Source organism: Helianthus annuus, chromosome 5, assembly GCF_002127325.2.
Source record: "Helianthus annuus cultivar XRQ/B chromosome 5, HanXRQr2.0-SUNRISE, whole genome shotgun sequence".
Lineage (NCBI taxonomy): Eukaryota > Viridiplantae > Streptophyta > Magnoliopsida > Asterales > Asteraceae > Helianthus > Helianthus annuus.
In genome coordinates, this window is record NC_035437.2 from 38,044,354 (window position 1) to 38,056,264 (window position 11,911).

General features: G+C 35.7%; 1 protein-coding gene and 1 non-coding gene across 22 annotated transcripts; both read left to right on the forward strand.

The window, feature by feature from the left end:
• Positions 1–404: 404 nt before the first annotated feature.
• LOC118492651 lies at positions 405–511 on the forward strand. Its single transcript, XR_004894654.1, has one exon. It is a non-coding gene; the product is annotated as a small nucleolar RNA R71 (small nucleolar RNA).
• Positions 512–3,631: 3,120 nt separating this feature from the next.
• On the forward strand, positions 3,632–7,545 carry LOC110940684 (thymidylate kinase-like). 21 transcript variants are annotated; one of them, XR_004893894.1, is made up of 9 exons: positions 3,634–3,989; positions 4,169–4,213; positions 4,286–4,324; positions 4,757–5,092; positions 5,200–5,331; positions 5,543–5,641; positions 6,286–6,398; positions 6,583–6,718; positions 7,108–7,545. XR_004893894.1 is itself a non-coding variant. In XM_035990533.1 (5 exons), exons 2-4 carry the CDS (start codon positions 4,304–4,306, stop codon positions 5,225–5,227), a joined length of 414 nt encoding a protein of 137 aa, XP_035846426.1. In that variant the 5' UTR covers positions 3,637–3,989; positions 4,286–4,303; the 3' UTR covers positions 5,228–5,331; positions 5,543–6,713. The 21 variants fall into 21 exon arrangements, 1 of the variants encoding a protein (XP_035846426.1); XR_002593443.2 differs by lacking the exon at positions 4,169–4,213 and having other exon boundaries at positions 3,638–3,989; XR_004893888.1 differs by having other exon boundaries at positions 3,632–3,989; positions 4,728–5,092; positions 5,543–6,718.
• Positions 7,546–11,911: the final 4,366 nt, after the last annotated feature.

Sequence of the window (11,911 nt, forward strand, 5' to 3'; positions counted from 1 at the left end):
AAAACATCTTATCACTATACCATATTCTGTGGGGACTCAAGATTTTTTTAGTAAATTACAAAAAATGGTCCTTGTGATTTGGTGTGACACTTGTGAAAATCCAGGTAAACCCTAATCAAAACGCTATGTTTACACGACTATCGAAACAAAACCCTACGTGGCATAAACAATTTCGGGGATATGAATTAGCGTAAACATGATCTTTAGCTAATAAAATCGGGACACTAACGCCTTAGTACGTAGCGTACACGTTAAACAAAGTAGTTTCCAGTTAACGGAATGCTTTCGATTTAAATTTCCTCGGGTCGCTGATTCCCAAGGAGTCCCCCGGAGCCGGAATCAAGGATTTGCCTTGTATGCGGCAAGAGTCCGTTGTAGAAGGTGGACACTTGTTGCCAACGTTAAGACCGTGATGCAGGCATTTCCTTAGTAGCTCCTTGAACCTTTCCCATGTCTCGTACAAGGATTCCCCGTCTTCTTGAGAGTAGGTGTTGATCTCGCTCATGAGTTTGGCGGTTTTAGCGGGAGAGAAATATTTGTAGAGAAATTTTTGGGCAAGTTCATCCCAAGTGTGTACGGACCCACTTGGGAGGGTGTTTAACCAAGCTTTCGCTCGGTCTTTGAGGGAAAAAAGAATCATACGGAGTCTAACGGCATCGCTAGAGGCCTCGTTGATCCGGAAGGTGTCACATATTTCAAAGAAGTTGGTAATATATAAATGGGGATCTTCATCTGCTAGGCCATGGAAAGTGGCGGAATTTTGGAGCATTTGGATAAGGTGCGGTCGAAGCTCAAAGTTGTTAGCATCGATGTTAGGAGGGTTAATAGCGGCTCCAAGATTAACGACCATAGGCCGTAGGTAATCCATGAGAGTGCCGATTGATCCACCATAGGGGGATTTTGGATCGAGGCTTTTTGTTGGTTTTTGGCTTTAAGGCATTTTCTTAAAAATCGCTCGGGTTCGTCAAGCGGTACTTTTATGTCTTTGTCGGAGAACAAACTGTATTCCTGCGAATTATACAGAATTGTGTGATTTTCTACGAACAAAAACAAAAAGAAAGCTTGATCAGAAGGGTAGCACGACCCCGTGCTGTGGCTGGCACGACCCGTGCTGTCTAGGAAAAACTTTATGTTTTCAGGTTCCTAGTACTGGAAGTTCAGCATAGCCCCATGCTCCTGTAATGCGGCCTCGTGTCCAGATTTCCAGTAACAATAAAACATGTTTTCTCAGATACTGCAGATTTAACACGGCCCATGCTGATCCCACATGGCCCTGTGCCAAATCTGCAGAAAGCATAATTTTTGGGGGAAAGTAGAAAAATAAAAGGAAAAGATAAAAGAAAATGATTAGGTCGTTAATTTTAAATTTTCCTAAGATCCTTGTGTCCCCGGCAACGGCGCCAAAAACTTGACGTGCGTGCGGGTGTATATATTTTTAGTTATATTTTTAGCTCTTTTTGCTCGCCGATTTCAAGTTTAAATTTATAAAATACGATATTCTATTATCACTCTACACACACGCTAGGGCAAGTGCACCCATCGAGGACGTAGTATAGTGATGGCAAGATACCGAGGTCGTCAAAGGACACAAGAGCTTTTAGTACCGGCTTATCGTCAACGTCTAATCGAACCAATTTTTGAGAAAAGATTTTTAAGCTAATAAAAAAAGATAAAAATAGAAAATAAAAATAAAATAAAAATTATAGACAAGAAAGAATCACTTGGATCCAACTTATCTTAGATGTAACATTTTGATGATTTCTGCACTTTGGGCATTTTAAGAGATTATCTTAGTTATAGTAGTAGACCCCTCTTTTGGAGGCGACGTTACCCTCAACCTAGTGGTTTGAGTCAGCAAGATACAATCCCACTAAGTCGGAATATTGAAAGATAATTAAGTAGGTTATTAATGCATAATGTGGTGGACTCCCCTTACGAGGCAACGATCACCCTCAACCCGTTGGTCTGAGTCAGCAGGGATACAGTCCTCGCGGGGTTGGTTTAAAGTTTTAATAGTAGTTTAAGAATAAGGGATTCAAGTTTTTTGCACCTCTCCCGTGGTGGGTAATGCCCGCTCCGACTCGTGAGGTGTTACTAGGCTTGAACCAGCTTCTCGCAGGATCTATACACTGAACGAGACATAGAATTACCCAAACCACCCTTCTAATCTCCATTACGGATTAATTAACATGCTCTATATAGACCGTAAAGACATGAACATGTTGAATAAACGAACATATGAAGAGTATTTGAATAAATTCGCTTTCAATATAAAAAAAAACTAATTATTAAAGTCATTAATACATACCCAATTAAAAAGTAGCCAAAGATTGGAAATCATAAAAGAAATAAATAAAAGATATGTCTTCACCAATTGATGTAAGAATTTAGCCAAGCATGACCTTTGTTTGACAATGATTTTTACGATCAATCTTGGATCCCGAGACTACACACACACTCTAAAGATGGAAAAATGGATGATGGTGTTTTAGTGGTGGCAAGTGAGAGAAAAATGGTTTGCCAAGGGATGAGTTGAAGTGAGAGAGAAGTGGTTTGCCCGGCTGGCACGACCCCGTGCCCATCTCTCTCTCTTCCTCATTAACTGCTTGTCAGATGTTGTACTAACATGGCTCTGTGTGTCAACGGCACGGCCCGTGGCCAAAGTACTTGCTGTACTATCGTAGATTCTGAAAATCTTTGAATTGACCACGTCCCGTGTTGGTTTAGCATGGTCCCGTGTTGGCTGCCATTTTTATCTTTTGCAGTTGTCTTTTTCTTCTGCCTAGTATCCACCTTTGGACACGGCCTGTGTCTGGTGGACACGGCCCCATGTCAGCCTTCTGTTCTTTGTTATTTTGAGGTTTGGATATGAATCGGGGCTTGGCGAGCTGCGACAATTCCTTCTTCTTTACATTTATGTTGGATTTTGCTATCTTTTTGCTCATTTTGTAAATTTAAGCTCTTTTATCCCTGAAAATCTAAAAGGAACGAAAACACGAGCTTTTTCCAACATTAGTACTAAAAATGGTTGCTTTTACGTCGTATTTGACATAATTTATATCTTGTATTTTATTCAGATCATTGTTCATGAGACTTGAGTACATATTTCTTGAGTTATATGAAAGCTTAAGAAACATGTATGGCACATCAAGATATCAGAATAATTGTATGTGAGAACTGTACATCACATGATTAGATTGAAGAACATGCTAAACAAGTATCAAAATAATCTATACTAATGGTAAGTATATAATAATTGAGCCTACAAAAATTATAATCTATACTAATGGTAAGTATATGATAATTGAGCCTACAAAATTGTCTTGTACTCCCACTTGTCTTTTTTAACAAGTTTTTGCTCTAATAGTAAATCCATTTGTAGAGCAAGATATCGCATGTAAGCAATCAACAGAGTGACTCAACCTTTTTATGGAACAAAACAAATTCTAAAAGAAATAAAACAAACTCTAAAATTGAGGTTTTTAAAAACATTAGCAATTTAAACCGGAAACAATTATATATTACTCTAATTTTCAACATTTCTGTGCATTAAAGGTTGTACTTTGTGCTTATTTTGTTGTTTGTGCTTTGTTATATTGTATGTACAAATTGTTGATGCATGGTTTTCCCATCTTTCCATTATCTAGCTACCTGTCTTCTACACAACCCCAAACTCTAGAGAGATATGGACACAGAGACAGAGAGAGAGAGAGATAGAGGAGTGCGATGGTGAAGGTGATGTGGTTTGAACCATCGCACGAACACCTGCCGCTGGCGAACACCACCACCGGAGTTCCCTGCCGCCGCACGAACACCATCGGAGTTTCCTGCTGCTGCCGCACGAACACCACCACTAGAGTTCCCTGTCGCCGCACGAACACCACCAGTGTTCCCTGCCACCGCACGAACACCACCGGAGTTCCCTGCAGCCGCACGAACACCATCGGAATTCCTAGCCATTCACCGGAGCACATCCAACGTTCACCTAGGTATGGGATTTGTTAATTTGCTGCTTATAAGCGTTTATTGTTTACTCAAAGCTTAAGATCTATACCATTGGCGGTTATTGACGATGGTGATCGGTCATAGCCGGGTGTAATTTATGTTTTTCAGGTTAGTTGGATGTCAGTTTGTTGTTATTTGATTTAAGTGTTTGTGTTTTAACTAGATTTCCGGCAGTTTGCAAGCGTTCTACGTTTGTCTTTATTCTCCAGTGAGTAATCGCTCATTTCTGTTTATTTGGAATCAGCGTGTCGTGTTTATTTTGGTTTCTTATTTGTAACAGGTTTAGGTGATAGCTTTTATGTTCGTCTGCTTCAATCTGGTATGTTTAATTTCCATTTGGTTAAATATATTTCTTTTAGTTTATAGTTTATGCATCATTTTGGTTAACAATACATTTTAGCGAACTGAGGGATCATATTACTCCTTAATCAACTTTGATTTTCCAATTTGTTCATACCATTATCATTCAACTTTTTGTGTGAAAGACCTAGGAAATTAAACCACACCGTGAAACTTTTGTCTTGCACCTATTTGAAGTTTGCTGTAGATGAGAGTTTTTTGGTCTAAATGTTTTAAGTTATATAGAATTAAAACTACCTACGTGAGAACTTTTTGAGTTTTCATTTCAATCACAAAAATTTTATGTTTTATTATTTGTCTAAATTCTTTTATCAAGGTTTCTTAGTTTTTTCAAAAGTAAATCGTTTTAATAACTGTTGCAGCTTTTGCTAAATGACAACTGTATATACAGAAATTTTGGAGCTTTAGCTGCACAAAGATCATCAAATCTCCGGTTTTCATACAAGTCTGCATCCAGAAGAGTTCGCATGGAAAACAATCACCACAGCGATGCAAGAGGTGCTCTTATCGTTCTAGAAGGTTTGGATCGAAGTGGGAAGACCTCACAGTCTGGTAGGCTTGTCGCATACTTAAATGGTCTTGGGCATCCAGTAGAATCAGAATCATGGCGGTTTCCAGATAGAGATACTGCTGTCGGGAAAATGATTTCAGCGTATCTTTCCAATGAATCTCAGCTCGATGATCACATAATTCATCTTCTTTTTAGTGCAAATCGTTGGGAGAAAAGGTTAGTTAGGCCTTTTTCTTGATGTAGTTTCATTATACCGCAAAACTGAATTTATTCCTTGAAACTGTTATAATCAGTTTCTTTCTTTTTTCTTTTTTTTGGTTCAGATCATTGATGGAGGCTAAGCTACATTGATGGAGGCTAAGCTAAAAAGTGGTACTCCTTTGATTGTTGATCGATATTCTTATTCAGGGGTTGCCTATTCATCTGCCAAAGGTTTAGATATTGAATGGTGTAAGGTAAGAATCATGCTTTAATCCAGTTAGTTTTTTTTAATTGTTTGTGATATTTGAAAAACACGATTATTGTTGTGCACTATGGCATATTTGTTTATATTTTTTACACTATGGCATATCGTTCTTTTATAGATTTTAGATTTTAAGAAGGTGCTTATTATTATATACATGCTTTGGTGTAAGTTAACTTTTGTTTGCTTTGTACATACTTTAGTGATGAGGCAATCGATATCAAATATGACGTAACAAGAGTGTAAACCATGAGGTGAGTTGATTAAAGGACAGTTGAGACCTAGAAAGAAGAACATTTCAGGTGAGTCGTTTATCTTAATAGCATTTCTTTATCTTACTCTTCTAGCAGACTTTATTTTTTATGTGTTAATGTGTTTTGTTGAATTTTGTGACCTTGGAATGGCATGTAATAGTAGGTAATTAAAGTTAAGTGTTAGAAATATCAAATGGTTGGTAAAACCGAGGTAAAAAGTAGGTCGATTTGTGGGTGTAAATGGAATGAATTTTCCCAATCCCTAAAGTAAAAGACGAAGACAGCGAGTGACGTGTTTCTGAGGAGGTAAACCTAGGATCCAGCTGGATGCACCGGAAATTGTTGATACACTTTTGCTCTTAGTATAGTTTGTAATGCCATTATTAGTATCAGTAATGATGATGTTGTAATAGACCTGGAGATTAGCAAAATAGTTGATGAAACTTAAATTTGATTGCATACCAGAAGTTAATGAATTAAATTTAGGTTGCAGCCCAAAATCTATTAGCTCACTAACTAATTTGCACCCCAAACAAATAGCAAAATAGCCGCCCAGTAATAACTTGCAGAGTTGCAGCGCATAGGTTAGCAAAATACAAGCCCATTTATAATTTGAAGAGTCGCAGCCCAAAAATTAGCAAAAATAGCAGCCCAGTTTTCTTCAAATGCCTTATAAGTTATTTGCATTGTAGTTGAATGACGTGATGCCGCTAAAGTTTTGAAAAACAACATGGTTAATAAACAATAGGTTGATTGGTGGTGGTGCAGTCACCATGCGTGACTTGCTTGAGTTGTTCCGCCCAAGGTAATACACTATCTTGAGAACGTAAGTCTAAAATTATTGCTCTTTTTTTTGCTATTATTAAAGGAATCCACTCGCTATTAGTTTCAATGTGAATTATAAAATTGCTGGTAACTTGCTTCTTCTTTATAAACTTTTAGTTATGTCTGTCTATGTGTTTGATGATATTCACCCAAGTGTCAAATAGGCTGTGATGAGTTGAGTGAAAAATGTCTCTTGATGCGGCAAAATCCGAAGACAGCAGGTGCGAGTTTCTCCACTTGCAACTTCTATTGCAACCATGGTCGTCTAATAGACAAATTTGCACCAAAAAGGTCGGTCAGGTAATGGACCAAAAATGTCGACTTTTAATATCAATAAGACTTTCACTTATGTGTTAGGAGGTTTTACGTATGAAAAAATAATACGGGCAACTTTCAACCCGTTTGATCTGGTTTTTCAGCTTTTTTTTATTCTAACAATTAGAGGTATAAGTTGACCCTATTGGGTTTTAGATTTGTGGTATTTTTAATATTTTAACTTGCCTCTCCTTTTTAGAAGTCGTGAACTAAAGTGTAATTATTTTTATTTGGTATGCAAACTATATCTGTACAAGATATTGATACTTATTTATTTTGCTCAATAATATTTTCTAAATTCTTAATAATTGAGGGGTTTGTAGATAGTGAAAGCTATGGAGAATGACCTAAACTTTTATGTTTAAACTTTGCAGGTCAATATCTGGCGGCATAGCTACAAGCCGTATGTCCTTGCGATTTTTGTTTCAGTATTCATCAGTTTGAGTTTATCGTGCAGGTACATTACCTAATTTCACGGGAAACTTAGCTTCAATGGATCATTAGACACGTTACGTACAATCTAGCGGTAATTGCTACCGGACCCCGCCGCAACGCGGCGGGACTGTTTTCTAGTTATTTACTAAATTCAACCCTTTGGAAGTTTAGAGCTTTGCTATTTTTTAAATCCTTCATTCATGCACATCTTTGTATCAACGCAACTAAGGACTACCCTTCAACACAATTTACACACACAATTCATAAGCACTATTGTAAGATACTTATTGCAAGCAAGCAATTCCACCATAGCATTGCCATTTGAGAATAACACAAGTACAATTGTAAATAATCAAAAAAAAAAAAAAAAAAAAAAACCACGCCTAAAAATGTTGTGGAGCCGGTGAGTGAAATAGTTGAACCATACGTAGTGTGGTCCACTGCCTGGGCGTGGCCACCATAGACAAATCAACGGTGTGGCACCACTTTTGCAACTTTTGGGCGTGGAAGGGCGGGGACCAGTGGCGGACCAAAAACTTTTTTCATGGGGGGGGGGGGGGGTGGGGGATAGGGTGTTCAACGAATCGAATAAAGAATGTTTGAAATGATCGAATTGAAATTTTTGAATTTTTATTATTTTTACATGAACTTGTATTCGATTAGATTTGATTTATCCGATTTGAGTTTGTTACGAATTTTATTCCCAATTCAAAATTCGACTTCGAATAAATTTGGTTTAATTCAAGTTCACCCTAAAAAATACTATTTACTTTTATGTTTAAAACTACTATTTTAGAGTTTTCCCCAAATTTAGAAGGTTTTCTTTTCCATACATATGTGTATATATATTGTTGTATATATGAATATAGAAAAATGTGTGTATAACTTGAATTCGAATTTCAAATCGAATCGAATTGAAAATAAAAAGTTCCTATTCCATTTGAATTTGATTACTTGACTCGAATTCGAGTCGAATCAAACTCGAATATTTAAAAACCGAATTTGAAGCTTGATAATCGAGTCGAATTTTGAACTCTCGAATGCGAATCGAATAATGGACACCCCTAGGGGGAAACAAGAACAATCGGGAGGTTTAACCAAACTTTTATGTTGTGCGGTCATAATTTGTGTGTAATAATAACACTAATCTTTTTTAGAAAGGGGGGGGGGGTTCTCTCTTCATTTGCAATCTGGGTATGCCCCTGTGAGACACACCGCGCCGCTGAGGCGTGAAGGAGAAGGCATGGTTGTAACCATAATCGAAGAGGCGAAGGAATCCATTTGTAATATTTGAATATCTTATATCTTTCCTACATTATAGCACCTATAGTAGCTAGATTTATATGTTAATAAGAATATTAATAAACGTATTGAATGTGAATGAACATACTCAAAATGTAAATATTAATGTGATGCAACATCAAAATCTCACCATCATCACTTAAAAAAAAAGTTATATAGTTGAGGCCATCCTTATAAGAAAACAGGGGTACTAGATTTTTGGACTTGCTTTTTTGGTAACACTAATCATTTATCATGTGAGTTAATTAACATCTAGACAAAGACATATATGAACATATTATCTTGTTACTTTGATATCCTACTTTTTTTTTCCATACAATTAAAGCAATTTAATTTTTTATTAATCACATGTAGTTTGTACTAGTGATATAAGCAATATTTTTTCTAAACAAATCCCATTGTAGCCTTGTGCATAAAAGGTTCTTAGCACCCGTGCAATTTTATCACTTTGTACAATGAAGCAAAAATCCGAAAACGTTCCATCTGATCCACACATGGTAAAGTGTTTCATCTTTTTGGGCAAAATGTACATCTTTTTTATACCTCTACCTAAAAATGATGCATTTATGTTTTTTGATTTAGGGAACTAATCTAGACACCGAGTAAAACTGTACCCAACTTAGTGAATTTGATGATAGGTCAAACAAGACACATTTGTTATTTTTTTCTTTATCTTTTTTACTTTACCTTTATACAAAATTAATTGTATATTTAAAGCTTATACCTAGGGATGACAATTGAACCTGAACCCGATGGGAAATCCGAAACATTCGGGACGGGTAATGGAACGAGCACTCGGATATGGGATATGGTATGAGGTTAATTTTGAAAAGTTTCGCGGGTATAAGATTAGGTGATATCCCATTAGATTACGTGAAAACATATATGTGTTACCCCGACCATATAGCCGATACATATACCCGGATATTTATTAATTTTGAAAGCTAACGGGTAAACGGGATTACCTGATACCTTGGGATATGCTCGATACCCGGGGGTAGTTTTAAAACCCCCAAAATCGAACAATCTAAGTCAATCTGACGTGAATCCACCGGCGAAATCAGTAGAAACATGATCAAGAATCAAACAATAATGAAATGGAATGAACACAAAGGCTAATAAAATGTTTTCTGGAATTCCACCTGTGTGTTACCAAAAGTTTGAATATGAAAGTGTACTCTTGACATTCTAATACACATATATATACTATGTGGAAGTATGCGCTTCCACATAGTACGAGCTCCCTATCAAAGTTCACATTTCTACTCACCAAGCGTGTACTTTACAAGTGTGCGCTCCAAGCACAAGTTTGCGCTTTGATACTTGCAAAGTCTAAAATCAAACAAACACAATACAATGATTTGGCACATTAACTTTCCAGGTCTAACATGTTGGATATAATGTTCAACTGTCGATTATAATTCAATGTTGCCGTCAATGTACGACCTAAAGAGTTACACTTTGGGCAACGAACATATAAGGTGTTTTAATCGTTAATCACCGGATCACGAAATAATAAGCGTAATAAAAGAAACATGTAATTATTTAGAATAATTACGGAGAGTCGAATTAATATTATAATTAATTGTTAATTATAATTAATTACTAGATAATTAGAAGAAAATAGATAATTGTTATATTTATAAGATAATTATGAAGAATTGTAATTAGATTACATTACTTTTAACTTTTTTTTATTATCTCCTAAAAACTCTCTATTTAATTTATGGCTACATAAAAATCTCAAAAGATATCTTTCAATTAAAAAAAGGATACAGAACTTTAGTTGGGGAAGTGGTTGTATGCTTTTAAAAGGTCCAATAGGAACAGAAAAATAGATATAAGACATCCCAAAACTCTTATATTGTTTTGCTTGCTGTTTTGCCATCGGAAAAGAAAAAGGGAAGAGGAGCAACATTGCATAAGCATTTAATTGCCAGTTTCAAGCAAACTCTTTTGTTTCTTCGATTACGCATAAGGTAAAGTTTCGAACTTTATTTTCTTTAGATTTATGTTTCGTTTGAAATCGTTTCAAACGAACAAATATGATTTCGTGGTCAACGATCATCTAGCGAGATCGTTCGTTGAACCAAGGTGTCTTTCTTGGATGTCACGATTCTTTATTTTATTTTAACCTATTTTGATTGTAACGAGATCACTGGTGGAATCGGTTTAGAACCGAACCTCGTGTACATGTTTTTCTGCTGCGTTCAGTTTGTTTGACAAATTGACAAATAATTATTTTTCTAAAAGTTACACGAAAATTCCAACAATGGTATCAGAGCCACCTTACAAATCAAAGTAGGCTAATTTTATTATAGTGTTTATAGATCTATAAAATAGTTATAGAATTGCATGCTTAAAATCGAGTAGATTTGGCATAGGAACCTGTCACGTATAATAGTTATAGGCAAGTTTTATTAAGGCAAAAAAAAAAAAATACACTTGTCAAAGTCTTCTTTGAAATAACTTTTGGCCTTAACCTATTTCGTTTAGCTTAATGATCGTACTACGCAAATCCGGGTTTAGAATTTTTTTTATGACACGCGTACTAAGTTAGTTTTTTAGCTACGCGGTTAAATAAATTAAAAAGTTGGAAATATTGAAATAATGATTTTAATATCAAAGCTATATATTTTTTTTATTAAAAAAAATAAGAACTCATTAAATTTTTCCTTATCGGAAATTTAAACAAACAAGAAAAAAAAAGGAAGTTTTTTTTAGGATTGGATCCAAGATTAAGTGGGAGCACAAAAGGGTTTGTGCTACACTTAATGGGCTCGGTTCACGTTCTTAGGCTCGAACGAACCGAACATATAATGAACCCGGAATTGCATATTTATTTATTTATTTTGTGTTTTGCCATGAGATGTTTATTACGCCATAAAATTAATAAGTAATACACGATCATTAAAACGACAATTTTAATAAAAGGTTTATCAAGTATTGGATAGGTAATTAAAATAAACAGTTTATTTTAAAATACAAAAATCAAAATTGGTTTTACAAAAATTAAAAAGTTAATTTGAAAACCGTAATTGATAAAAGTTATTAATTAAAATAAATTTGCGACACGACCAACTTAGATTAAATAGGGTATTTAAAATTAATCGGTCGAGTGATTGAAAGGTGTTTCAAGTCGTCACAAATTAAAACGTAAAATTGATTTTTACAAAGGAATTGTATAGCCTATGTTCATGCCATAGGCCGTACAAGTATTTTAAAACGACCCGAACTGGTAATTTTAAAATATAACCCAAATTAAAATCGATATTCTACGCCACCCTAAATTAAGAACACCCGAACTGATCTATCCAAACCCCTGGTGCTAGTGTTTACCTTGCATCCAGGCCTATGGTTTTGTTTAGGGGTAGTTCCGCGATTTCCATGCTTACATGGGCCGGCTACGGTTCTTATTTGAGGACAAATATCACTTTTGCG